The following is a 27,852-nucleotide window of genomic DNA, read 5'->3' on the forward strand; positions in this document are numbered from 1 at the left end:
GACGTATTTGTTTATCTTAACTGTTTCTCGTAACGACGTATTTGTTTATCTTAACAACTGTTTCTCGTAACGACGTATTTGTTTATCTTAACAACTGTTTCTCGTAACGACGTATCTGTTTATCTTAACAACTGTTTCTCGTAACGACGTATCTGTTTATCTTAACAACTGTTTCTCGTAACGACGTATTTGTTTATCTTAACTGTTTTTCTCATAATGCCGCTGTTTTTCTCGTAATAACGACCCTTTTTCCCATAATTACAAGATGGTTTCTCATAATAACGTGGTTTTTTTTTCTCTTCATAATAACGTTTTATTTTCTCCTGACGATGAGATGTATTTCTCTCATGATGACCAGAGCCAATCCCAGGAACACTGAGTGCGAGGCAGGAATACCTGGCCCTAAACTGATCTGATACTAAGAGAAAAAGATGAACACGGTCTGATTAAAGGAGCTGTAATGTTCGTGTCCTAAATGAAACCCTTCCTTGACCACAGACTGTGAGCTGAGCTGCAGTGGGGGAGAGACATTGTTTAGTCAGACTGACGTAGGCAACGTATCGCGGGAAAGTGACGCCGTGACGTCAGGCGGCACGTGGCGTCACCGGGCTCGAGATTTCTACTTCCGGTTCCCGGGACTCGGGTGTGTTTTTTTATTTTTCCTCTAGCCGGAGAGACGCAAAGGGCATGAGGACGCCGGAAGGGGGATTTTATTAATCTTATTACAGTTAAAACTCGGGTGTGCAAAGAATTCTGCTCAACCGGAAACTCAAGTAAGCAGTGTTTTGGGTGTGGTTTATATGATTTTTTAATAATAATAATAATAATAATAATAAAGAAATAGCTTACACATCGAACAGCGCGTGCTTCGTTTGAGACTTGGCAGTTTATGTAAATAAAAATAAATCATACAATGCATGTTTAGTACACTTTATTCTTTAAGGAAGTAGTTCTCGTTATCAAACTGCAGCGGTGTGTTTTTGAATAATCCACCAGAATTAGCTACACGGCAGCATTACACCGGCTCCGTTCCGAACTGCTCCGTATTAAACACATAGTGCACTACATATACCGGTATTTCATGCTTAATGAAGTGCACTTGTATAGGGAATGTAGTGCTAATTAGGATTCAGCCACAGTATCATATCACATCGCTAGTTAGCAAATATGCCACATGCCCGCGGGTGTCGTTTGCGCGTTGTGTTTTGTTTTTTTTTTCTCCTTAAACACTGACTAACTAATTCTCTTTGCAACATTCCGACATTAAATTGCGCATAAAGTTGACATTAGGAACAACGCACAGACTCGGTTTAACGCTAGGAGTTGCTTTAGCTTAGCGGTGTTGCTAGCATTTTCCGCGAGACCCCCCACCCCATGTTTAGTGAAAGGACAAACTGATCGATTGACAGGAATTGTAGCCACTCGGAGTACTCGACGAGCTGCCTGGTGGGAGGGGTTTATATTGAGGTAACCAATGAGCGCTCTCAGAACAGCCTTATCGTTAGAGTGGAATGAATATACAAGGTCAAAACATGAAGGTGTGGACCGGTCGCAGAGTAGCGGATAGAAAGATTTATGGTTTATTAATGACTACTTTTACAACATTGCAGACTAGGAAGGTTGCAGAATGATTCCGACGTTTAGGGAGTTTTAACGATTAGTTTAACGTTATACGTTTAAGTGACTCTGAACATGGTGCTGAAGTTACAGACTTCAGTGAATGGAAGCCTGTTTTAATGGAGTTTGTGAAGCATGTGTGGTATTTAAAAATGATGATGATAATAATAATACTAATAATTATAATAATAATAATAATAATAATAATCACTTTTTCATTTTAAAAACAAGTAAAACACTCATCCAGACAAAATATACTAGAATAAAAGACACTAAATGAGAAACTTCCATTAGGACAAGACAAAAACCTAGACACAAGACTACTATAGACGGCAAAAAAATTGTTTTGTAAATATCAGTAAATGTAAAAAAAAAAAATAATAATAATAATCTAAAATGTTTATAATGTGTTTGACTATATAAAACAACTGGTTTGAGGATCTTACGGTGATTTATATGTGGTTTAAGAGCGAAGGTCACCGGGTCTGATACCGATACGACATCACGTAAGGTCCGAGAGATTTTCAGATCTGATCCGCTTAAGTATCGGACGTCGTCCCTTGAGTGTTTTTGACGAGTTTGCAGAAAGTCGTACGCACTCAGAAATAAAGGAACCATCAAGGGGACATGTTTTGTACCTTTTAGTGTGTGTGGTTCAGCTTTAAAAGTAATCTAAGGGGCATAATTCTGACCTTAAGGACCACTTATGTACTTTTTTTTTTTTTAAAAAAAGAAAGAAAAAGCTTTGTCTAAAAGTTAATTAAAAGTCACCACAAAAACTTTACCAGAGTATAACAAAGGCACAAAAGATCCAGCGACGAGGATGAGTACAGCTCGGTTCTTTTACTTCTGTGAATGTATGGCTACTGAGATGACTCGTATTCGGAGAATTAATCTCATCATCATTGTGTCAGTGGGGGGGGGTGGGTGGGAGGGGGGACTCGGGGAGATCAGCGTATGACTCAAACACTCAGTGTGTGTGTTTCGATGCGTGGTGTTACGAAACCCATTGTCACCCTGGAGCCGACAAATTTTCGGTAACTCCACTGATTTGTATATTTATTCCTCGGTTTTCTTTGTTTTTGTCCGTTTAAAGTTGCATTTTAATGTTGTCCCGCGTCTCTCTCCCTATACCGCTTCCTTCCTTCTCTCGACTTTCCCATAGCGGCAAACTTCTGAATGAAGAGCTTTACACGCGAGTGTTACGAAGCGCTCACGCTCTCCGACCTTCTGTCTGATTACAGAGGAAGCCATATTGCCCTTTAGATCTGTCTCACGTGTGTCTACAGCCGGACTTTACACGTCCGTGTGTTAGCTGAGATTCTTTAAAGGAGCCGTTGGTGTGCTGCTGATTTTTGCGTCGGGCGATTTAAAAAGAAAAAAAGACGAACATCACAATCTCATGATTTAATCCCCGTTATTGAACCCTACCCATCCGCACAGAGCTGTTTAGTTTGGACGTGCATCACTGAGCAGTGCTCTTTGTGCTGACTCATTTCTGGCCCTGAAAAATTTAAAGGAGCTTCAAATAAGCAAAACTCCCAAGATTGAGAATAAGGTTGTGTTTTTTTTTTTTTTTTTAAGCGATAGCTTTCAAATTCTGTCATTATTAGAGGTTTAAAAACACTTCTTAAAGTTACAGACTGCACCTTTAATCGATGAGTGGTTCATACTATACAGAAATTTGCTTACTGCCTCCTCGTACTCTCTTATTTTTACTTAAAAATTTTAAATTGATTGTATTTTTTAAATCTTTTTCAGGCTTGGAAAGAAAATCTGTCGGATCTCGCCGTCGGCCTGTGGAACCGGAAACCGTAAAAATCCGTCTGAAAGACTTGCGCCTGGGGATCCGGGAGGTGACGTGGTGGCGTTGTTCTGTGCCGGTAGCTGGAACACCCGGGAATACGCGCTGTTGTTTGAGCGTGAACGCTCTGTCGCTTTTATCGGACTGCGATGCACCGCTTAAGGACTTGTGCGGCGCGGCTTCGGCCGATCACGGCCTCACAGACTGCTAAGACCCCGACACAGCAGAGGCCCACGGCCACATTCAGGACGTTTCAGCCAATCAGGCGCTACACCGCGCCGGTGGCCGCAGAGCCGTTTCTGAACGGCACGAGCTCGAACTATGTAGAGGAGATGTACTACGCCTGGCTGGAGAACCCCAAGAGCGTGCACAAGGTAAGATGAAGAGGAACGAGATGCTGAGGAGGGGACACAACCGGCGTCTCTGTTAGTCCTGGGCAAATCGGGTTAATATATTTCATCCGAGATATCGTGATACCTTTTTGTTGCAAGTTATATATATATATTTTTTTAAACGTATACTCTGACTTAAAGCAGCTGATTCGGTGGCGAAGTTTTGTACAGTTTTAAATCTTTTAAAATTGTTAATATTAGTTTTTTTTTGTTGGCAAACCTGATGCGTTTCATGGGTCATAGAAATGTCTGAGTATCGTATCTCTATAAGCTTTGTGTGTCTCGAAATATCGCCCCGTTAATCAGCCGTTTTAAAGCTGCAAATTGAATCCGTGAATTTATTACGCATTCTTCGTTCTCTTTGCACGTCCTTGTGTCTGTATCTATAGAGAGAGAGAAAACAGAAACGAAGACTGTTCGTCTTGATTCTGAGGAACAAGTTTGCTTTTCCGTTCAGTCCCTTTCATCGCGTTGTTGTTGTACATGAAAGAGAAACGGTCGCTGTGAGGAAAGGTGAAGGGCGACATGCTGAGCCAAAAAACTTTCCACCGAGCGCGGCAGTGTTCAGCGCTGTTCCGCCGGACACGGGTCGTCGTTCGAACGAGTTGTGGTCGGCACTGCCGTGGCGTTCTGTGCGTTTGATCGCCGTCATGTCTGAGGAGTTCTAGGAACATTCTCGGTGCAGCAGGAGATCAGAGATGCAAACTTGTAATTGCGAGAAATGGTCTGAATCGCGAGCGGTAAAGTCTGAATTGCAGATATTCCCGTCCGTCACGGGAGTTTCGGAAACAGAGTCGAGAAGTCCCGGATCCGACACGAGTCGCACCTCCGGCGTGTCTGAGCAAGCGTCAGAATTTCGATAGAGAGTAAGTTTAGGACAGAACACCCAACACTGTAAAAGAACACTTTTTTATTCAAATGGAGGAAACTGTTCTACTTCAGAACAGAGAGGGAAAGTCACTCAACACGTACGCTTATTACCCGCCGAACACGCGGCCTGGAAGTGTGTATGAAATGAATAAATAAGCAGCGACACGCAGGATTGAGATGAACCGACGGCACGCTGAAGATAACCGAACCGCCTCCCTTTTAGCCGGCTAGCGCTAGCTCGCTACAGATGTTCCAGGCAGCTGTTTCCCCACACGTCTCGCTAAATCCATAAAGAAGGGTTTTTTTTTTGTTTTGTTTTTTTTTTAATTCAGGTACATTTCCATCACCTGCCCGAACAATCCATACATCCAAGTTTTAATGAAAGAAATATATATTTTTTTAAAAAGAATCGATATACAGACATCTAAAATGATTGCTAGCTGATCAGATTAGCACGGTGGAGCGTATGTACTCGCGGAGACCGTGTTTATACTCTCCTGTTTATCATCTTTCCGAGCGTGTCCATAAACAACGACCCTTTCTATTAATTAATTTATTTATTTATTTATTTAAAGCCACTCCCATAAGATCAATATCGTGACAAATTGTCACGATGAAGTTTTGAGGTATCGTGTGATGCATCTTGGTTTTTATTTTATTATGACTTTAAAAAAGAAAAAGTTACAAGTTGAATGGAAGGAGCTGAATCGATATTAAAAAATAAATAAATAAATGCTGTATTTAATCTCTAAAATTGTAAAATGTTAATAAATAAAAATTATTATAATAGTTCTTTTAAAAAAAGTAAAAAATGAACATTCTCGTAGGACAGAAGACATTTTTGTAAATTTATTTATTTATTTTTTCTCCCCCGCCCCCCCCATTAGATCCAAAACATTTTTGTGATCTACATTCTTGTAGATCGTTACTTTATTGTGATGTGCATCTCCGCAATGCCTTCAAGGATCACGGTGTGATATTCCCGTGAAGTCACAAAACCCTGACATCCTGGCTTTACGCTCAGTGTAGCGTCAAATACGGGTTAAATGATCCGTGCCGTTTCCTCGTCTCCGCACGCTTCGTCGATTAAACTCGAGCCGGAGCTTGCAAACGGGCTGGTACGAACAAGCACGGTTTACCGCACACGCTAGAACGTTGTGGAACGTGGCTGAGAAGATCAGGGTTCCGCTGTATTGTTTTTGCTCTGTAAGAAGAGAGGCTGCTTTAATTCCTCATACCGATGAAACGGCACGAAAAACCCGTACCTTAGCTGGAGATCTCGCTCTTTTTTTCCTGTAAACCGACGTCATTGTCTGCGTTTGTTTATTCGTCAGACGGTCTTATCTAAATCCACTCCGAACAGCTGACGCTGACGGAACGTCCTCAAGCTGAGGGAGCTCTCTCGCAGACTTCCCGTTACTCGCATGGACGCTTTAACTAACGATAACCAGATCATCAGGAGCGAAAATCCAGTACCCAAGTCTTCCCTTTTTATCCCTGCGGATCATTATTGTTCAAAACAAGCGTTTATCGTTATTTAAAAATCCATCCAGTTAAAAATTTTTTAATATTTTAGGGCTTGGGAATATTAAAAAATTTGGGATTTGGTAGGATTTAAAAATATTTTGACGGAGTCTACATATTTTGACATTTATTTTATTTATTTATTTATTTATTTATTTTTAAATCAAGATGCCTTATGTTTTCTTGATTTCTAGGTTAAAACCATTAAGTACAATAAAGTTTTATTTTATTTATTTAGGGTTGCAGAAACCAGGACGCGGCTGGTTTTATACTCTTTAATGTACTCTAACATGCTATTCTTTTCACAAGAAGAAAAATGTCGACTGTATATTTAACAGATAAAAGGGTTTTATTTTAATTTTTTAAATTTATTTCTTTTTTTGTAAGTATAAATATGTATAAGTATGAAATGAAATATATTTTAAATTTGGTGGGGGGGGGGACCTCGTTTTGAAACATTTAAGATACATAATCGTAACATCGCCTGCTCTGCTTTGAATCAGATTCTTAATGAATGAATGAATTCCTTTTTTTTTTTTTTTTTTTTTTTTTTTTTTTAAACCTACAAAATGTAATAAAATGAGATGTCACAATTTCTCAGCAAAGTGTATTGCAACATAATTCATTAAGATATTGGTATTATATCATCTCGCCTGGCCCTATTGTGTATATACAGTAAAAATCTGTTTTTGTTTATACGCATATCTGATGTTTTGCTATTATTATATAAACAAAATCGAATAATTTGCGTGTTCAGGTTAATATGTAATAAGGTTTTCATGTGTACAGTATAGATAACGTTGTCAGTGGTGGTAAAAGGTCAGAGTATAAGCATGATCTGATGTACTATCAGTGGAATATCAGTGTAGTACTGCTGTGTACACAGTAATAGTTTTATTACAGCTGCTTCTGAATAACCCCTTGGCTCACGTGGTGTGTGGATTACAGCGTGTGGCTCTGTGGGTGTCGTGTTGCAGAACATCAGACGACGTGTACGTACGTCAGTGATGATTATTCCAAGGTCAATCTCTGCCTCTGCTTTGTCAGCACTGTGTTAATCAAAGAAAGAACACACACGCCTCTGCGTGGGGCTTACGGGTTTATTCAGCGAAGGTCACGGGTTATTGCTGAAAGCGTAAACGTCCTGTAGTGTACTTTTACACGCGTTCCGCGTATTAAATCGCGAGTTAATATTTAAGTGCTTAGCGCGAGGTGTGTGCGAGGAGTTCAGAGGAGACGACGTCAGACGTCGTCCTCGTTTCCTTTCGGTCATTGTTCTGTTCTTGGGCGAAGGACGTAGTGGAACAGTCACCTTGTTGGAGTCGGATCACCTTCAGCTGATTAACTGCAGTCTTTACTTTTTCAGTGTTCTTATAAGAGGGAGAGGGAGAGATATTATAGGGCAGTGGTTCTCAAAGTTTTTGCAGTGACCCATTTGATTGTAAAATAAAATTCACAGACCCCCGAAGTAAAAATGAACAAGGCAGCAGAATTTCATTGTAGAACCGTTTTGTAGACCGCACCAATTCATGGCATCACCGTTTCATGACGGCACTGATTTTATGCAGCACAGTCGGTGGCAGCACTGATTTTATGCAGCACAGTCGGTGGCAGCACTGATTTTATGCAGCACAGTCGGTGGCAGCACTGATTTTATGCAGCACAGTCGGTGGCAGCACTGATTTTATGCAGCACAGTCGGTGGCAGCACTGATTTTATGCAGCACAGTCGGTGGCAGCACTGATTTTATGCAGCACAGTCGGTGGCAGCACTGATTTTATGCAGCACAGTCGGTGGCAGCACTGGTTTTATGCAGCACAGTCTGGTGGCAGCACTGATTTTATGCAGCACAGTCTGGTGGCAGCACTGATTTTATGCAGCACAGTCGGTGACAGCACTGATTTTATGCAGCACAGTCGGTGGCAGCACTGATTTTATGCAGCACAGTCTGGTGGCAGCACTGATTTTATGCAGCACAGTCGGTGGCAGCACTGATTTTATGCAGCACAGTCGGTGGCAGCACTGATTTTATGCAGCACATGTTGGTGGCAGCACTGATTTTATATGCTGCACATGTTAAGACAGCCAGTCTCTTGGCAGAACTTTTTTTAGGCAGCATGTTTAGACCGCATGGATTTTTAGGCATCCGTGTGGTTTTCGGCAGCATGTTTTAAAACAGCACTTTTTTTATTTATTTATTTATTTATTTATTTTATTTATTTATTTATTTATTTATTTATTTATTTATTTTCCGGCGGCACGTTCTGTGAGCCTGTTTTTTAGGTAGCACATTTTGAGGAAGTACAGTTTTAGGAAGCACCGTTTGCAGAAATAAAATAATTCCAGAGGTCTGTGGAAAATCTGACTTCAGTCATATAGAAACCGGTTCTAACGTAAAGCTTATGGAAAGTCGATCGCAACCAAACGCGTCATCGCAGGAGGAATGGAAACTAGGCATTAACTTTATGAAGCGAAAGATACGAGCTGCTCTCCTAGTTTAACACGGCCGCGTTATTTCCTCTTGGTTTGATTTCATTATGCGGTTGTGTTTGCATGCAGGATCTTCACCAGCTCTCACCACGTCCAGTATGACCGCCGTCTCGTTTCCGATTGGATCACGCTTCTACGGTTTGCAAATTTTCAAGGTTCAATCGAACCACACTGTTAACCGCTATGAAAAGTTTATTCCGCTTTCCCGCCTCGTTTCGTTGCCTGTCCGAAGGGACCGGCTTTTCGTTAGGCAAATCTGATTCACGTTTACGCCGAGGTTGCTTCCCCCTCTTCTAACACACCCGATCCAATTCACCAGTTTCCAAGGTTTCATTGAGTTAAATAAAATAAGCACTGGACTTGACTGGAACTTCTGTAGCGGATATTAATTCTCTCGGCATTGGGAACTTCCTGTACTTCTAAAACAATAAAGAAGCTTAAAGTACAGAGTTACAAAGATGAACATGGAATCTCCCTGGTCCTAAATCCTTCCCTGTCTCTCTTTCTGTCTTTCTCTTTCTGCCAACCTTCCAGTCTTGGGACATTTTCTTCAGGAACGCTAATGCTGGGGCTCCCCCGGGCACCGCCTACCAGAGTCCTCCTCCGCTGGGCATGGGCCTGGCCGAGCTGACTCAGGCCCAGTCTCTGGTCGGTGCTCAGCCCAACGTGGAGAAGTTGGTGGAGGACCATCTGGCTGTGCAGTCGCTCATCAGAGCTTATCAGGTACGTCCAAGACGCCAGTCCTACAATACAGAAACACGAGGCTTGTAGGGTGTTGTGTGTTTTTTTTTTTTTTTTTTTTTTTTTTTTTTTTTTTTTTTTTTTTTTTTTTTTATATATAAATGTTTCGTAATCGGTTGTCTTTGGACTTTGGAGAAATGCTGAAAATCAATCCAACTACTGTACAAACCAAGTGGGTTGAGTAAAATCACACGCGAGGTGGTGTATGCATTACATCATTGTAGTCTGGAAATAATCACTTTATGCATTTTTAAATACGTTTTCAACATCTTACCCAAACTATGTATTTATTTATGTATGAATGAATTAATTAATTAATTTAGCATGCGGTGAAATTCTTGCTTAAGACCCAGCGAGTCGTTTTATTTTAGATGAAATGTAAAGACTAGTAAAGTTTACATACACACTTTCTTATTAATTGGTAAACTCTTCCACTTTTCTGCATGTAAACAGTGTGTTTTCTCTCCCTGGTGGTGACCCTAACACCCCGTGTATATACACGCACTATTTCTATTTAAAAAAACAAAAAAAAAAAACAAGCTACGGATGTTGGTATTGAACTCGCATCTATTGATTACAATATTCCGGCTATTTCTACACCTGTTTTCATGCGTGCTCTTTAACAAAGAGTGGAAATCTTAAACTAGGACGAGGGTAAGTCTGTTATAAATTCCTGCTTTTTGGTTCTAGGAGTGTTATATACTAGGGCTGTCGTCTATTTATTTATTTATTTAGTTATTTATTTATTTATTTATTTATTTAGCGATTGCATTCGTATGTTGTTCACTTATAAAGAAGTGCATTCAAATGTTAACGGGCGTGCATATCAAACATGTCCGCTGTAGCTTCACTTGAAGATTTGTTTTTTTTACCGTCAGGCGAGATGATTTCTAGTCGTTTAGCCCAAAACAATTAAGAAAACACACGGGTCAGTATAGGGCTGGGCGCGATGACATTTCTACGCTACACATGCGTATCGCGTTCGATAAATAGAGGATTGTCCAGTGAATTCCAGAAAGACCGGTTGCGTTTTTCGCTTTAAAAACTAACGGCGTAAAAAACTTAAATCTGATCCATCTCGTCCACTAGGGATTTTTGTGGTCGTTTTTTTTTTAAAAAAAAATTAATTCTCATGTTGGCGATGTTTGGAGCTTGAGATGAGATCTTAAACATTTGAACGTGGATGGTTTAAATCTGATGAATATGCACGTTTGGGTACGCTCTTTACTGTGCCGTTCGTTCCGACAGCCCTGGGATATAAAGGTATGGCACACGTGTTTTTTTTTTTTTTTTTTTTTTTTTTTTTTTTTTTTTTTTTTTTTTAAATAGCGTTTTTATTCTGAAGGTGAAGAGCGTTCTGGGATTTCCCCCTCCTGACACTGCATGGTGAGTTTGTGTCACGGTCTCTTGTGACTGCTGTTGCCTTGTTTCCAGGTCATGGGGCATCACAATGCCAAGCTCGACCCGCTCGGCATCAGTTGTGTAAATTTTGACGAAGCCCCAGTAGCTACTGGTTACCAGCATGTTGGTGAGAAATGTTTTTTCTGTCGCCTCCACAGCTCTGCAGAACATCATTAATGAGCCTGTTTTGTGTTATTGTCGCTCCCCCCCACCCCACCCAACCTCCCCTTCCCCCTCTATCTCTCTCTCTCTCTCTCTCCATCTCTCCCTCTCTCTCTCTCTCCTTTTATCTGTCCTCCTTTCTTTTCTTACCACCTTTCATCACTCGCACTTCCATCTTCACCCTCTCCCATCGTGGGTGCTCTCGCAATCTTTGCCCCCATTTTTTAAATTTTTTTTTTTATTTTGTTTTATTTTGTTCCCCCTCCCCCGTCGGCTGCATCGTCTCCTGTAGATCCGGGGTCACCATGTCGCTCAGCTGGACCCTCTGGGGATCATGGATGCCGATCTGGACTCGTGCGTCCCCACCGACATTATTACGTCTTCGGATAAACTCGGTGAGGAGTTATGAACGCGTGTTGTACCGCCTCGTCGGTAATCGACGAGCGGGGATGTAAACCTCCGTCCCAGGACGGCTGGCGGCGACGCAAAGCTCGGGGATCGGTCACGCACTCCGGGCCGTGTCTAAACGAATCCACCGTCCTGCTCCGGAGCGTTACAGCCCCGCTCAACGTAGACGAGAAAAGAAATGAAGCAAAGCTGTTTTGCATTTGGAGGATCTGCCAAGCTTGGCCTTCTCTTTTAAACGGCCGCCTCTGACTTGTGCATTGCACTCTTTTTTTTTTTTTTTTTTTTTTTTTTTTCTTTCTTCAGCTTCTTAGTTCCTGTTAGACTTTGCCTGCACGGTTTCTCTTTCTCCTAGCTGCGTCAAAACTCAAGACATGGGACACGCCCCTCGTTCTTTTGTACGAAGGCTCTTGACTGGGGTGCGGAGCGATGCCAGTTAGTCCAGCATTGTGAGGTTTTGTCCTTAGCGAGGCTGCAGTTGACTCAAGAATTGGCCCAAGAGACAAACATTTCAGATTAGCAGTCTAGGTCTGCTTTCGCACTTTTTTTTTTTTTTTTTGTCTTCATTTTTTTTCTTCTTCTTTTCCCTCCTCTCAACCGCCAACACACATTTTATACATGTTACTACAGGAAGATGCTTTTTTTTGGTTGCAGTAGAGCTTGAGAAAACCACCAAGTCTCGTCAGCCAATCAGTTCGCAAGTCGAAGGGGAAGGAATAAAATCCAACATGGAGGACGGCACATGAAGAACTCTTTAGTCTCGTTAGAGAGCCAATATGAGGTTATTATCGCCCTCTGGAAGCTGAAGTTAAGCCCCATTTTAAATTAAAAAGTCACCCGGTTAAACTCTTACATACTTACACTAACAACATATTTACACTTCCTAAATAACACCTCGGCTGTGTCCGAAACCATGCCCCGTTCACTACATAGTGCACTTATTTTCAAGACCTGCCACTTTGCAGTTCAGTGAAATGAATAAATGAATATACATCTCCAGTGCTCTATTTTTAATAAATCCCATGATGCACTGCGGGAGTTAACGTACAGGTGATGTACCCTAGAGGCACGAAATACCCAAAAGTTGTCAAGAGTTACCATGAGGACACCGTTTCAGACGTCTGAAAAGGTGTTACTATGGCAACGTCTCAAAAGGATTAAGGGCATGTTTTGGACACTGAGCTCGTGTCGTTTGCGACCAGATAACGGAAACGATCTGCTAACGACAACCGCACAAACCCCGTGCACTTTCAGACATTCGAGAAACGTTCATTCGTTTGAAACGCGTGCGGCTTCCAGACGCCTGGCGGTTAATCCGGCACCGGATTTCCGAGCTGTCCCAGAACCTTGACCTCAGCATCAGAGCCTGTAAGCGGAGTTCGAGCGAGTGTTTGGCAGAGCGAGTGTTTTGCATAAAGGGCATGTTGGCAAGAACTTGCTTTACATTGCGCTTGCGTTGGAGCGTGTTTGAGGGGACCCTGTAAAATCCCCCCCCCCCCCCCTCCCAGAGGGCGTGTACCGATGCGTCAGATTTTCATTATCGTGGTTATTGAAAACGATTAGGCAGCATTTTATCCATTAAAAAGGAGCCCGAGTCGATGCATCACGAATAACATTTATTGACTCTCAATTGTATGTTAGCAGCTAGTATTTAATCAGGGGTTAATTCAAGACACGTAGGTTAGTTCCTTGGAGGTACATTAGCTTGCTAAATTTGAAAGAGAAATTTAAAAAAATAAATAAATAAATTGTAGACACAAAGCGAACCAGAACTGTTACGCGCCACTGGTCTGAGTCTCGGTTTTGCTGTGGTATCGTTAAAGGATTACTTTTAAAAGTGACGCACCGCCCCTTTAAAGCAGCATCACTGGACCCGAAAGCTGAAGAGACGACGACGTCCGTGACGAGCGCGATCTCCAAAATGCTTTAAAAACCGTTTCGATCGACTGCATGGCAGTTAGATTTTGAAATCCTGTGAGAGTCGAGAGACTTTTTAAAAAAAAAAAAAAAAAAAAAAAAAAAAAAAAAAAGGGATTTTGTTACACACTGCACCTTTAATGGCCACTAAAAGATTTGGCCAGTAGACAAACAGAATTATGTTTTGTGTTTGGGGTTTTTTTTTTTTTTATTAATTTTTTTAATTCCCCATAAACAAAGAACCTCAAAGACGATCTGAAGTGTCCACGGCGGTATTGTGTGTGTGTGTGTGTGTGTGTGTGTGTGTTGAATGTCGTGTAACTGACCATCGGCGCGTTCTGTGTGTGAACACGCTCGCAGCATGTGACCGTTCCTGGTTGAATCCGAGCTCGGTGTCGAGCGGGTTCTGCGCTGCGGCAGGGCTCGAGGCCTCGGTTTGTGTTTTGTAGAAGCATGCGTCTTTTGCAGGCCTTTTTTGCGAGCTTCGCTTACGATCTGTAGAAGTAGACGGTGCGGTGATAGCTGTGTCTGTTAATTGGGATTAGATTAAAAGTTCAATCATGGATAGGTGCTGAAATTTGGCTTTTTTTTTAATGCACTTCATTAGCGTGTGCGTGTGTGTTGTTTATCATTACCAATATTACCAGACATCTGGTAATATTTGGTCTACGGTATTTTCCAGACGTCTAGATGAATCGTGGTTTAAGGTTAACTTTTACGTTAGTGTACATTGGGGCGGGGGTCAGTAGTGGGAAAGGGATTTGGGTCGACGTGTTGTCTGGAAAATACAGTAATGTAATGTTGTCTCACATCATTGTGGTCATTAACGTCTTCCGGATGTTTCTTTCCTGTCACTGCTTCTCCAGACCTTACACATTTCAAGGATCGGCTAAGTGTTCTAACCGTCGGAGGTAGGCCTCAAGGACAAACAAGCTCTGTCTGACTTTTCTTTCTTCCTTCTCCTCTCTCTATGTTTGATTCGCAGGGTGTGTAGGGTAGTCGGCGAGCCACACACTCGGTGTAGCGCTCCGTAGATTTAGCCGTCAAGTGGAAACATCTGGAAAGGAGACAACACGACGAGCTCTAGCCGAACAAGCAGTTCTTACTGTTTTATATAATGAAGTGACACACAGTAAGAGCTCTCCGCATGTTTTCACTTGACCCCCCGCCCCCCCGCGCTTGACAGTCGAGCCTGTTTGGACCCTGTAGTCACCCTGGCTGTGGAGTGTTTTAGTTAGTGTTGTCTCACTGAATGAGAAGTAGCTCCGCACAGTGACTCCTCTGTCCTCTGATCTACTGCCTGTAGAACAGCGAGCCGGAGCGTGCCGCCGAACGGGGAAGTGTTGGCGTGTTCAAGCTCGGTTTGTGTCGTCCTTCTTCCTTTGCAAGCCCCGCTTCGTCTTTTAATCAGAAAACGGAAGAAATCGCTTTTCGGGTTACGTTAACCAGACTGATCACTTCAAAGGAACGAGAACACAAACCCCAGATTTGCGCCGCTTTCAACTCCAAATGTAGTCGATCGTGATGAGGTGCGTTTTTTGGGGGGTTTTTTTCCCCACCGCATCCTGCGTTCACACTAACTAACGACCAAGTTCGCTTTGTGTACGTACGTACGTACACAAAACAAAAACAAATGGAGAAATGATTTCAGTGACGAAGCGAATCGAGATTTTTATACAGATTAGATACGACGCACCAAAAAATAGAACAATAACGTGTAACTTTATAAACAGAGAGACGTTATGAAGAAAAGCTCCGGAGATCGTTGCCGGAGATTGATTGTTTTTTTTTGTTTGTTTTTTTTTAAATATTTATTTTATTGCTGGACAGGCCACGCCCACCGAGACTCACGGGTGAATTGTAGCTTGATAGTGTGTACATTTTGCACAGGAGCTATGGAGGCTCAACCCGCATCCAGTATTTCAGGACCCGGTAACGTGAAAACGTGAACAAGGCAGCGTGTCGCTGAGGCGGCCATCTTGGACAACCAGAATCACTAACCGCGTCTCAAATGACGCGAGCGTGCTAAAAGAGCACAAAGTGCGCCGTTAATGACTCGCCCGTCTCTTTGCTCCGCCTCAATAGTGACCGCCCACTTAGGGTCCGGCGTTTGCGGAAATTCGTTTTCTCCACAGACTTTTTTTCAGAACGATTCTTTAAGTGAAGCGTTCTCGAAAAGACGACTCGTGACTTCCTGGAAATTACATTTCTTTTTTTTTTTTTTTTCTTTTTTTTGAGGAAAGAGTATTTCTACTCTGTGTTCAGCCAAAAAAGAAAGGGGAAAAAAGTATCGATTTTAAGCGAGCGCGTACACCATCGTTCTCCTTCCTCGTCGCTTCATCAGGTTTTGAAATCGACGCCAAAGCTCAAATTCTCTACGGAGCCTGATATATTTGAGCTGGCTTATCCAGATGTTCTGCAGATGTTCACATGGTTCCACCCGACAGCTTTTTAAAGTTTATTTATTTATTTATTTTTTCTCGCTACACTGGCTTTGTAGCTCCTGTGCAGAACTAAACTAAAGTAAACGTCGCATCGACTGCATTCGGGGGTGAATGGGGACGTTGTGTTAATTCCTCAACGAATTAACGACCTGTTTTTGTTACTTTTTGTGAATCGACTAATCTCTTTTGTTTTCCTCAATGTGCTCTCCTCCTTTCTTTCTACTTTGTCTTCCAGAGTGTGGCTACCATTCTGACTTATCTCAGAGCTTTAAAAGGGGTAAATTGATATGCTCTGACCAGAGGTCTGTATGCTCCTGAGGTAGACTTGTCTGATTTGTGTATCGCTGTGCATTAAAGAGTGTCGAGCTCGTCACACACACACACACACACACACACAGGATGTGTAAATTGCTCGTAGCTGGGTGATGGCTTAATGCTTTTTTTTTTTTTCTTTCTTTTATTTTTTTTTTTTTGGGTGGAGCCGCTGTGTTCGATGTGAATGGCCCTGAATCAGTGGGGGATTTGCGCGCGCACACGCATGCGCATTCTCTCACACACACACACACACACACACACACACACACACACACGGCCTCTCCGAGTTTTCAGTTGCGAAGGTCTGGTGGTGAGAGCGTGCTGAGCCGCAGCGTTTTGTTTCGTTCCGACGTCCGTGCGATTCGGTTTTACCTTCTCACACCCCGGAAACAGGGACGGACAGATTTACATCTCCATCTGAGTGACTTTCCCCGTGTCCTGGCCCTGAAACGTGCATCACTTCCTTCTAGGTGCGTGCACGCACACGCATACACACGTGCACACCCGTACATCTGTGTATTTCACGCGGTATATTTTCAGACACACTGTATATTCTGTCTATTGCGCTCTCTCTCGCTTGCGCTCCCCCCCCCCCCAGTGGTGCTTATCTAAGTGTAGAATTTTTTTTACGTTTCTGCATAAATATGACCAAAAACATCATCAGATTTTTCTACAAGTAGACGAGAACCCAGTTAAACAATTGAGATGAAATTATTATCCTCGGTCATTTATTCAATGAGGAAAATGACCCAGTGTTGCACATCTGTGAGAGGTAAAAGTACGTGAACGTTTGATTTCCGTATGTGGTGTGCGCCTCTTGTGGAGTAATAACTGCAGATGAACGTTCGGGGTAAGTGATCGGTCCTGCACGTCGGCTCGGAGGAGTCTCATCCCGTTCCTCGGTACGGAACAACTCCGGGATGTCGGTGTGTTTCCTCACAGGAACTGCTCGCTTCAGGTCCTTCCACAACATTCCTACTGGATTAAAGTCGGGACTTTGACTCGGCCGTTCCAAACGCGTGTTGTGAAGATCGGACTCCGATAGATCCCGGTCATTTAAATAAAACCGGACGCTCGCTCACTCACTCACTCACTCACTCACTCGTGATCATCATCCCACTGACTGAAAACACCACGGCTCTGATTTCACTTTCAAATTAAACTGCTAACCCTAGACGTTCACATACTTTTGCCGCTCACAGACGTCTAACATTGGATCATTTGCCTCTTAAAATCAATGACCGAGTATATTTCTAATCTCATTTGTTTAATCGGGTTCTCGCTGTCTACTTTTAGGACTTGTGGGACTATCTGATGATGTATGCAGATATAGAAAACTCTAAAGGGTTCACAAACTTTCCAGCACCACTGTATTTTTCTCTCTCTCTCTCTCTCTCCTGCTCGCTCGCGCTCTCTCTCTCTCTCTCTCTCTCTCTCTCTCGCTTGCTCGCGCTCTCTCTCTCTCTCTCTCTCTCTCTCTCTCTCGCTCCCCCCCCCTTAAATCTCTCTCTTACTTTGTCCGTCTGTGTTTCTCCTTTTTCTATCTGTCTGTCTCTTGCTGTCTCCGTTTTTCCTCTCTCGCTCTCTCTGTCTGTCTCGCGTCCAAGTTGTGACTAATACGCGTGTACGCAAACACACACACACACACTCTCTCACACATCCAGTTGAAGGTGTTCTTTGTATACTCAGGCTTAACCTTCTCTCTCCCGCTCTCCCACTCTTTCAAGCTCGGATGCATGACTGCTGTTTCCTGCCTCATGCTCAACATCCCATAATAATATCCACCGGACCCGTTTCCACGTACACGGCAGCAATCGTGCAATGCCGTTTGATATCCGAAATTCCCACACATTTCTGCAATGACAAAGATTTTTATTTATTTTTTAAAATTTGTATTAATTCAACCCCCACCCCTCCCCCCCTAGTAACACGGTTCTTGACGTAGCCTGAATTCCACGATGCTGGTTTTATTATTCATGTCGTTCGCTCCAGTAAATAAATAACTCCCGTGGATCGCACGTCACGGGTCAGCGCCATGTTTCCCTTCACGCGCTTTAATCTCACGTCATCTGGAAGCTGCTTTTGCACGCCATGCTAACACTAATAACCCAGTCAGTTAGAGCAGGAAGTGATGACGCTGTTGACTCTCTTTCTCTCTCCTCTCTCATTTCTTGGTTTATAAACATATCATCCCTTTTATTTTTCACCCTGACCTCATCCTTTCCATCCATCCGTCCGTTAACCCTGCATGTCATTGTTGTGGCTTTGCTTTATAACTTTTTCGACGAACGTAAATTCGCCGCAACTCTGTGGCGCCGTATCACTGTGGAATGTTTTGGGGTTTGTTTTTGTTTTGTTTTGTTTTTTTTGCCCCACACTTATCCCCATATGCCGTGCATTCAACACCTCTACCCTGCTTATGTTTACTCTTCGCTCCCTCATGTCACGGTCTAAACAATTCTCATCCCCTCTTCCGCTCTCCCCGTCTTCCTCATCCCCGCACTCGTCCTCTTTTTTTTTTCTTTTTTTTTTTTTTTTTTTTTTTAACTTATTTATTTATTTTATACCCCTCCCCCATCCTCTCCTTGCCTCTCCACATCTCTGGCTCTGGCCTGTAGGATTCTACGGATTGGAGGAGTCGGATCTGGACAAAGTGTTCCGCCTGCCCACCACTACCTTCATCGGGGGCACAGAGAGCGCTCTGCCTCTGCGGGAGATCATCCGCCGCCTGGAGGTGACACACCCACACACACACACTGCTTCACCATGTTACTCTAACTCCACCCCTGACCTTTACATTTATCCACTGTGCTTTTTTCTTCTCTAACTGCGGAATTAAACACCGTGTTGTGCTTTTGTAGGAAAATAATCAACATGGAGGTGAAGTGAAATTACCACAGTTACCTTCTACCACCCTGCAATTTATTACTTTTCTTTCACGAAAAATTTCAGTCCTCTAAATATGGTTCAGGTTCACTGATGGCTTACCAAGCCCTCTGTGCGTGTGTGTGTGTCAGATGTCGTATTGCCAGCACATAGGAGTGGAGTTCATGTTCATTAACGACCTGGACCAGTGCCAATGGATCCGTCAGAAGTTTGAGAGTCCCGGGGTCATGCAGTTCAGCCTGGAGGAGAAACGCACACTGCTGGCCCGCACGGTCCGCTCCACCAGGTACACACACACACAATGATGCACAGTACACAAACACGTTCTCACTATCCATCAGTCGTTACGAACGTCAAGTACCTTTTGTAACACTCCAGGTTTGAAGAGTTCCTCCAGAAGAAGTGGTCCTCAGAGAAACGTTTTGGCCTGGAGGGCTCCGACAGCCTCATCCCCGCCCTCAAAACCATCATCGACAAATCCAGCGAGTGCGGCGTGGAGAACGTCGTCATGGGAATGCCGCACAGGTGCCACCCGTTGACGCTTTTCTGCTCTCTGACGTCCTAGTGGTTTGGTAGATCATTTAAGAAGAGGTTTGTCATCGGTTGTGATTTGTGATGTGTGTGTGTGGTGTGTGTGTGTGTGTGTGTGTGTGTAGAGGACGACTGAATGTGCTGGCCAACGTGATCAGGAAGGAGCTGGAGCAGATCTTCTGCCAGTTCGACTCCAAGCTGGAGGCTGCAGATGAGGTGAGGATACACGAACAGGCGCTCGACCACGCCCCCGATTCCACAGTTGGTTAAAAACACAGCTAGGATTTTTAACGTGTATTAAACAATGAGTACATTAACATACCTAACCCACTAACTATCTACGATTCAATTCTAGATTCTGATTGGTCGGGAGTTTAATACATTTCCGTTAATCGCAGCTCCGCGAATCGCAGGTTTGGATCAATGCGCATGTTTTAATACGTTATCGTTTCCATAGTAACAGCTCATCCGGAGGGACTCGTACAACGGGCGCTACATAATGTAAGACTAATAATAAATGGATTTTTTTTAAAAAAAGAGATGTTTAGCGTTTATGGAAGGAGTCTCCAGTGTCAGCGCTTTGAAACGGTCAGAAGTGAAGCTGTAACCTAACCCTAGGTTTTCAGTTATCTTCAGGGTGTGTGTGTGTGTGTGTGTGTGTGTGTGTGTGTGTGTGTGTGTTACAGGGATCAGGAGACGTGAAGTACCACTTGGGCATGTACCACAGGAGGATAAACCGTGTGACGGACAAGAACATCACTCTGTCTCTGGTGGCCAACCCATCTCACCTGGAAGCCGTGAACCCGGTGGTGCAGGGCAAAACCAAGGCCGAGCAGTTTTACTGCGGAGACAACGGGGGCAACCGGGTCAGCAACACCCACACACACATGCTGTTCATGCACTTATTGAATATGCGTGTGTCTTAAAATCTTTCCTTCATATAATCTTTCTCTGGTAGAGAACAGATCGGGTATTGATCATGAAACAGACCTGTATTTCAAAACTGTTTCTCGTGTGTGTGTGTGTGTGTGTGTGTGTGTGTGTGTAGGTGATGTCCATTCTGCTGCACGGTGATGCCGCGTTCGCCGGCCAGGGCATCGTCTACGAGACCTTCCATCTGAGCGACCTGCCATCTTACACTACACACGGCACAGTGCACGTGGTCGTCAACAACCAGGTACACACACTCTCTCTCGCACGTACACGCGCACACACACGTCTCTTTCTGTGTAAACTTGTCCAGTTCCAGAAATAAATATTTATTCTGATTTTTTTTTTTTTTTTTTTAAAAGAAAAATTATATATTTTCTCCAATACACCCCCACCCCCCATCATTTCTGTGTTTATTTTGTCCTTTTTTGTGTTTGAATGCGACGGGACTATATTGTTGTCTCCCCCACAACTATTGTCCTTTATACACACAGACCTTTACATCTTCTACGCTTAAATCTTACACGCACACCACCAATTTACAACCACTTACACTTTTTCTTTAGTAGCATTTACTTTTCCAGCCTTTTGTTGCCCCGTCCCAACTTTTTTGAGACATGTTGCGGCCATCGAATTCAAAATGACCTTTATTTTTTTTTTCTCTTAAAACGTGACATTTCCTCAGTTTAAACATTGGATACGTTTTCTAAGTTCTGTTGTGAATAACATACGGGTTTATGAGATTTGCAAATCATCGCATTGTGTGTTTATTTACGTTTTACACGGCGTCCCGCCTTTTTTGGAATCGGGGTTGTTTAAACAAAGCTCTCTCGCTCTCTCTCTCTGTGTGCGTGTGTGTAAGATTGGCTTCACCACTGATCCCCGCATGGCCCGCTCCTCTCCGTACCCCACCGATGTGGCGCGCGTGGTGAACGCGCCGATCTTCCACGTTAACGCGGACGACCCGGAGGCCGTCATGTACGTGTGCAACGTCGCCGCTGAATGGCGAGCCACCTTCCACAAAGACGTCGTGGTCGACCTGGTGAGCGTGTTCCCACGGTTGCGTCATCCTGAAAACGGCCGCGTGGTGTGGCGTTATGACCGTTTATGTTGTGAAATGTACCGACGCGCGTTTGTCCCCGTCTCCTCTCCGGCGTAGGTGAGTTATCGGCGTAACGGCCATAACGAGATGGACGAGCCCATGTTCACACAGCCGCTGATGTACAAGCAGATCAAGAAGCAGAAGCCGGTGCTGCTGAAATACGCGGAGAAACTCATCGCTGAGGGAGTGGTCACACGCCAGGAGTATGAGGTCAGGACTCTCTCTCTCTCTCTCTCACACACACACACACACACATACACACTTCACACAAGATCTCGTCCAAATTGTGTATTCATTGTGGATTAAAGTGGCTGTCGTTTTCAGGTGGAGATGAACATATTAAGTACTGAAGTGTAAGTGTGTGTGTGTGTGTGTGTGTGTGTGTGTGTGTGTGTGTGCAGGAGGAGATTGCCAAATACGACAAGATCTGTGAGGAGGCTTACGCTCGCTCTAAGGACGAGAAAATCCTCCACATCAAGCACTGGCTGGATTCCCCTTGGCCTGGTGTGTGTGTGTGTGTGTATTATGCACTTGACCTGTTGACTTTTGTGAAATGTTGTAATAAGACAGCACCCGTTAACACTGTGACATCTTTGTCGTGTGTGTGTGTCCAGGTTTTTTCACACTGGACGGCCAGCCCAAAAGCATGACCTGTCCTTCTACAGGATTGAGTGAGGAGGAGCTGACGCACATCGGTCAGGTGGCGTCATCCGTACCTGTGGAAGACTTTACTATTCACGGGGGTGCGTACACACTCGCGCACGCACACACACACACACACACACACTCACACACACCTGCTGCAGTGTACATCTCATTTTTCTCTCTGTGTGTGTTCGTCAGGTCTGAGTCGGATCCTGAAGGCTCGAGGTGAGATGATCCGGAACCGGACGGTGGACTGGGCTCTGGGAGAGTACATGGCCTTCGGTTCTCTTCTCAAAGAGGGGATCCACGTGCGTCTCAGCGGCCAGGACGTGGAGAGAGGAACCTTCAGGTGCTGCTGAGTATTTCCGCGTCGTTTGCGATGTTTCTCGGACCGTGTGCGCACAGTGCACGCAGCGTGAGCGCCAGGCGTCACGTCTAAACGACACTTTCGCCTAGGAAAAGCCGCTCGTTTTCCAGTTCCACCGGTTCCCCAAACCCTAGCAGCGGAAACGCTTCTTATACGATCGGGAAACCGGATCTAGTTTCGTAACCCCGGGTCCCATGTTCTCTTTTTCTAATACCGTCGTCTTTTCTTTCCTTTCTTTTTTGTTTCTGTCTCTCCTCCACAGTCACCGTCACCACGTCCTCCACGATCAGAATGTGGATAAGAGGACGTGTATCCCCATGAACCACATGGCCCCGAACCAGGCTCCCTACACCGTGTGCAACAGCTCGCTGTCCGAGTACGGAGTGCTGGGTGGGTGTGTGTGTGTACACGTGTGTACTCACTATCTCTTCATCATGTCTGCCTATACCTCGAACCCGCCCTGACCTTTTGTTTCTTCGTTTTCCTCAGGTTTCGAGTTGGGCTTCGCCATGGCCAGTCCGAACGCTTTGGTTCTGTGGGAGGCCCAGTTTGGAGACTTCCACAACACGGCCCAGTGTATAATCGACCAGTTTATCTGTCCCGGACAGGCCAAGTGGGTCCGCCAGAACGGCATAGTCCTGCTGCTGCCGCACGGCATGGAGGGCATGGTGAGACTACATTTACCCACAATTCACCTGCGTGGGCAGACTTTTATTTTAATTTCACATTCTATTATTATCATTATTATTATTATTATTATTATTATTATTATTATTTCATTATTAAACTGGAAAATATGCTATAAATAAATACTGGTTACTTCGATGTTGTGGAGCATCCAGGAAACAAGTTACTGCCAGTAGTTCCCTCACCAGACTTTTTTTAATTTTCTGTTCATATTAATAAGACGGGGGGGGGACAAGCGTGGGGGCGATGTGATGAAAATATATCATATCACGGTACACGAGGACATTTTAAGCGGTACGCAATGATATATAACTTGGCTAACAAAACTGTCTGGAAAACAGTAGTAAATTTTTTTTATTATTATTTTTTTTTTTTAATTTATTTATTTTATAAATGTTAAACAGAGTTTGAAAAAATTTTTTAATGCCAACAAAGAAGAGTTAAGTTTAAAAAAAAAAAAAAAAAAAAAAAAAAGTCAAATCTGCATCCATTCAGTACCGTTTCAATTGTAATTATTAAAAACGCTTGTTTTTATTTATTTTTTTATTTTTTTATATAAACATCACCATACCGACGATATCTCAGAAAAGTGTTTTGCGTAATCATTTATCACGATATCGAGGTTATATCAATATATCGCCCAGCCCTAAAAAAAAAAACAACAAAAGCAAAACTGTCGTTTTACCAAGAAGATCGAAAGCGTTAGACTTTCCCGTGTCATAAAACTTCAAGATTGAGCTTTACTTCTGACTGTTCCAAAGCACCGACACTGGAGACTCCTTCCACAATGTTAATTAAACATCCTTTCTTGTCTGTCGTTCAAACAGGTACCGTATTCATTCTTCCTATATTGCGATATAGCATTTAAACAGCTGCAGTGAGCGTGCACACCAACATGTACTAGTGATTATGCGTTATTTAACCTCTCTCTCTCTCTCTCTCTCTCTCTCTCTCTCTCTCTCTCTCTCTCTCTCTCTCTCTCTCTCTCTCTCTCTCTCCCTTTCTCTTTTGTAGGGTCCCGAGCACTCGTCAGCTCGCCCCGAGCGTTTCCTGCAAATGTGCAACGACGATCCTGACGTTTTCCCTGTAAGACGGATGTTTTTTTTCCTTCATATTTCGATTAGGTAACATTGCCGTTCTCAGAATCTCACCTGTGCGTCAGGCTTATCCGTTCTCGACCCGTAGACATGTTCTTTATTTATTTATTTATTTATTTTAAAAAATCCTTTTTACCATTTTTAACACCAACGGGAAGATCGGCAGCAGGCGTTTTTGTCCTTGTTGATACCGCACGGAGCGCTGAAACGTTATTTGATGGCAGATATACCAACACATTCAAGCACCGCATGGACAAAAATACGACGACGCTCTCGTGCAAGATGTTCAACACGAACACGTTTGCAGGGAAATGCGAAAGAGCGCATGATCTCGTTGCGCTGTTCTGAGCATGAACTTTTCTTCGCTGTGTTTTGAGCAGAATGGCGGACAGAACTGTCGACTTGTAGATGCAGGACGATAATGATGGATTTTTATACAAATTAGTGTGTGTGCGTGTACATCATTAATGGGAAGGTCTCCCGCTGCTTGATCAGAACCGGCAGTGTGTAATTGTGATTCCGATCTGTTGTAGAAAATCACGGACGACTTCGCTGTGCGTCAGCTGTACGACTGTAACTGGATCGTGGTGAACTGCTCCACTCCTGCCAACTTCTTCCACGTGCTGAGGAGGCAAATCCTGCAGCCGTTCAGGAAGCCTGTGAGTTTACACTCACACTGAAACACTCACACACATACAGAGGAACACAGACTGATTGATTAATCTCTCTCTCTCTTCTACAGCTCATCGTTTTCACTCCCAAATCTCTGCTGCGCCACCCAGAGGCCAAGTCCAACTTTGACCTGATGCTGCCTGGTCAGTCATGTGATCGGATTTCATGAGTTTGTTTGACATTTGTAATAATTTTTAAAAAATTATACGTCTACTCATCCGTTTTATCTTTATCTGGCTGCCTGTCTATCACCTGTCTGTGTCTATATTGTCGGTCTGTCTGTCCATCTGTTTATCTTTCTTTGTCTGTCTATACCTTTCTGTCTGTCGCCTGTGTATCTGTCTGTCTGTTCATCTTTCTGTCTGTCTTGGCTTTATAAATAATCGGTCTTGACTTGACATTAGTAGGTATAGTGAAATTTTTTGGAATAGCGTTTATTATTATTATTATTATTATTATTGTGTGTGTGTGTGTGTGTGTGTAGGCACCCATTTCCTGCGTATGATCCCAGAGGAAGGTCTTGCAGCCCAGGACCCAGCTGCGGTGAAGCGTCTGATCTTCTGCACAGGGAAAGTTTTCTACGAGCTCAAGCGCGAACGCAAAACCCGTGGCCAGGAGAACACCGTGGCCATCGCACGCGTCGAGCAGGTACGACACTCACTTTCGCGTGCTCAGGCATTTTTATTTGTGTGAGCGTATAAGTATGGTCATGTACTATGTACAGTATATTAACAGTAATTACACTGCAGAAGATTTGGTTCGTGGATGATGTAAGTGTGGTGACCTCTGACCTCCCCCCCCAAATCCCGCAGCTCTCTCCATTCCCCTTCGACCTGGTCAAGGCCGAGACGGAGAAATACCCCAACGCTGACCTGGTGTGGTGTCAGGAGGAGCATAAGAACCAGGGTTACTACGACTACGTGAAGCCTCGCATGCGCACCACCATCGACCGCTCCAAGCCCGTCTGGTGAACACCGTCACACACACACACACACACACACCCTCTCCGCTGCCTCATGACACCAGACAAGTTTTATATAAACTGTAAAACTGTGGAAATTATTGAGGTACTGTAATCGTGTTTAATTACAACATGCACACTGGTGTTTTTTTTTTTTGTTTGTTTTTTTTTAATACTGTAGTGTGTTGGGATATTAAGTAAGTGTGTGTGTGTGTGTGTGTGTTTAGGTATGCTGGTCGTGAACCTGCTGCTGCCCCAGCCACCGGCAGCAAGAACTCCCACCTCCTGGAGCTGAAGCGCTTCCTGGACACTGCCTTCAACCTGGACGCCTTCAAAGATCACATCTAAGCTCTCATCAGACAGAAATGCTTCGGTTTTACCCCACCTGCTCCAAAAACGTGTCCAGTCAGGTCTTGTTACTGCGTCAAACGCTGCTTTCTCCATCGCGTACATCATCTCACACACACACGCTTCATCTTTCTCGCTCGTACATTTATACACACATACACAACCTAGCAATGAAAGGTAGTTCTCTAAATGCACTGAGCACGCTTCTTTCCGTCCCACACGCACACCTCGGCTCATTACCCTTCTGGATTTATTATTATTATTATTATTATTATTGTTATTATTATTCATTTTTTAAAATTACAGACGTGTTCCTGCAAAAAAGCCACAAATAACAGCACAAGCGTACATCCTATACGGCTAATGCTGGTGTGATGGTTACACACAACCAAAGCACAGCTGGTGACTGATTTAAAAAGAAAAGGAAAAAAAGATGGAGGTGGTTCATGCCCCCTGTGGCTTTTTATTCATCGGAGAAGTTTGTTTTAGGTTTAGAGGCTTTTTGTTTTTGTTTTTTTGTTTTTTTTGGTGGCGCCCCCTTATTCTTCTTCTTCCGGTTTTTATACAAGTATTAGACGATAATAGATGCGAAGCTGTTTTTAAGACTTACGAAAGTGGTATGTGATTTACAATGGATGTAAGGAAGTAAAGGAAGTGGTCAAAAAAAACAAAACGAAAGTCCGATTGTAAAATACGACAAATCTGATCCAGTGCTCACGCTATCAGATATAGGATAATCGGATATCAGATCTGCACATCCCGATGACCTCCATATTCCTGTATAAACGATGTAAATTGCTCTGTGCTGGTTTTTGTGCTTGCGCCAGGCTGCTGACATCCAAACGTTATATATATAATATACATTTCCCCCCTCCCTTTGAAAGGCTTTAAGTACTATTTTATTTTCTTCATCTGTGGTTTTATTTCTGCTTTAAACGGTCATAGTGGGCTCGTTTGAATGTGGTTTCCGTCTGTGATGCACAACAGACGGGACACGTTTCCTGACGGTTCTTTTATGCTGTATGATTGTATTTATACGAATATGTCTGCACAAAACAAGAGGAGGCTCGTGACCGGTGGTTTTTAAAATAAATAAATAAATAAATTCCCCACAGATCACCACGAGAGCCGCCTCGTCCCGTTTGAGCGTGTTCTCTCAGGTGGGCACACTAAACCCCACCCTCCGCCTACGGCAAACTACACTTCGCATCTGCTCCTCTTCTGCCACACCATGTGCCAAAAAAACCCCCAACGACACAAAACAAAAAACTTCTGATCGGACTGGCTGAAGAACTGTCGGTGAACCCTGTCCGTGTGGGATCGTTCTGCAAGGAAGTGCGTGCCTATCGTTCGAGGACGCAGATGATTTTATTTATTTTTGTTTTAGAGAATCGAGCTCCTGTCCTTGTTTATCTTCATTCAATAAACACATTATCTTCTCAGAGCTGCGGACACTTGGTTTTTATTCATCGACGTGATTTATCTTGAATTAAAGAAAGAAATGATGATGCAATCACTGCCAGAATTGTTGGCACCCATGAAGA

At 43.6% G+C, this 27,852-nt stretch overlaps 1 protein-coding gene across 5 annotated transcripts; it reads left to right on the top strand.

Moving 5' to 3' along the window:
- The first annotated feature begins 614 nt into the window (after positions 1–614).
- Positions 615–27,752, top strand: ogdha (oxoglutarate dehydrogenase a). Of its 5 annotated transcripts, XM_047155398.1 has the most exons (25): positions 615–773; positions 3,379–3,795; positions 9,232–9,420; positions 11,294–11,396; positions 14,190–14,234; positions 16,003–16,044; positions 18,701–18,816; positions 19,100–19,254; positions 19,347–19,493; positions 19,625–19,715; positions 20,186–20,365; positions 20,548–20,676; positions 21,292–21,471; positions 21,589–21,741; positions 21,933–22,035; positions 22,146–22,274; positions 22,375–22,525; positions 22,806–22,933; positions 23,033–23,211; positions 24,245–24,316; positions 24,861–24,986; positions 25,070–25,142; positions 25,484–25,647; positions 25,812–25,966; positions 26,188–27,752. In XM_047155398.1, the coding sequence occupies exons 2-25, from the start codon at positions 3,571–3,573 to the stop codon at positions 26,306–26,308; spliced, it is 3,156 nt and encodes a 1,051-aa protein (XP_047011354.1). In that variant the 5' UTR covers positions 615–773; positions 3,379–3,570; the 3' UTR covers positions 26,309–27,752. The 5 variants fall into 5 exon arrangements, with proteins under 5 accessions (XP_047011354.1, XP_017323526.1, XP_017323525.1 ...); XM_017468037.2 differs by lacking the exons at positions 11,294–11,396; positions 14,190–14,234; positions 16,003–16,044 and adding an exon at positions 10,873–10,966; XM_017468036.2 differs by lacking the exons at positions 14,190–14,234; positions 16,003–16,044.
- Positions 27,753–27,852: the final 100 nt, after the last annotated feature.

The sequence above is a fragment of the Ictalurus punctatus genome, chromosome 5 (assembly GCF_001660625.3).
Source record: "Ictalurus punctatus breed USDA103 chromosome 5, Coco_2.0, whole genome shotgun sequence".
NCBI classification, from domain to species: Eukaryota; Metazoa; Chordata; class Actinopteri; order Siluriformes; family Ictaluridae; genus Ictalurus; species Ictalurus punctatus.

Coding starts and splice junctions, on each gene's coding strand:
- ogdha (XM_047155398.1), top strand. CDS start 3,571: ATGCACCGCTTAAGGACTTGTGCGGCGCGGCTTCGGCCGATCACGGCC. Junction 19,716..20,185: donor AGCTGGAGGCTGCAGATGAG/GTGAGGATACAC, acceptor TGTGTGTTACAG/GGATCAGGAGACGTGAAGTA. Junction 21,742..21,932: donor TCACACGCCAGGAGTATGAG/GTCAGGACTCTC, acceptor GTGTGTGTGCAG/GAGGAGATTGCCAAATACGA.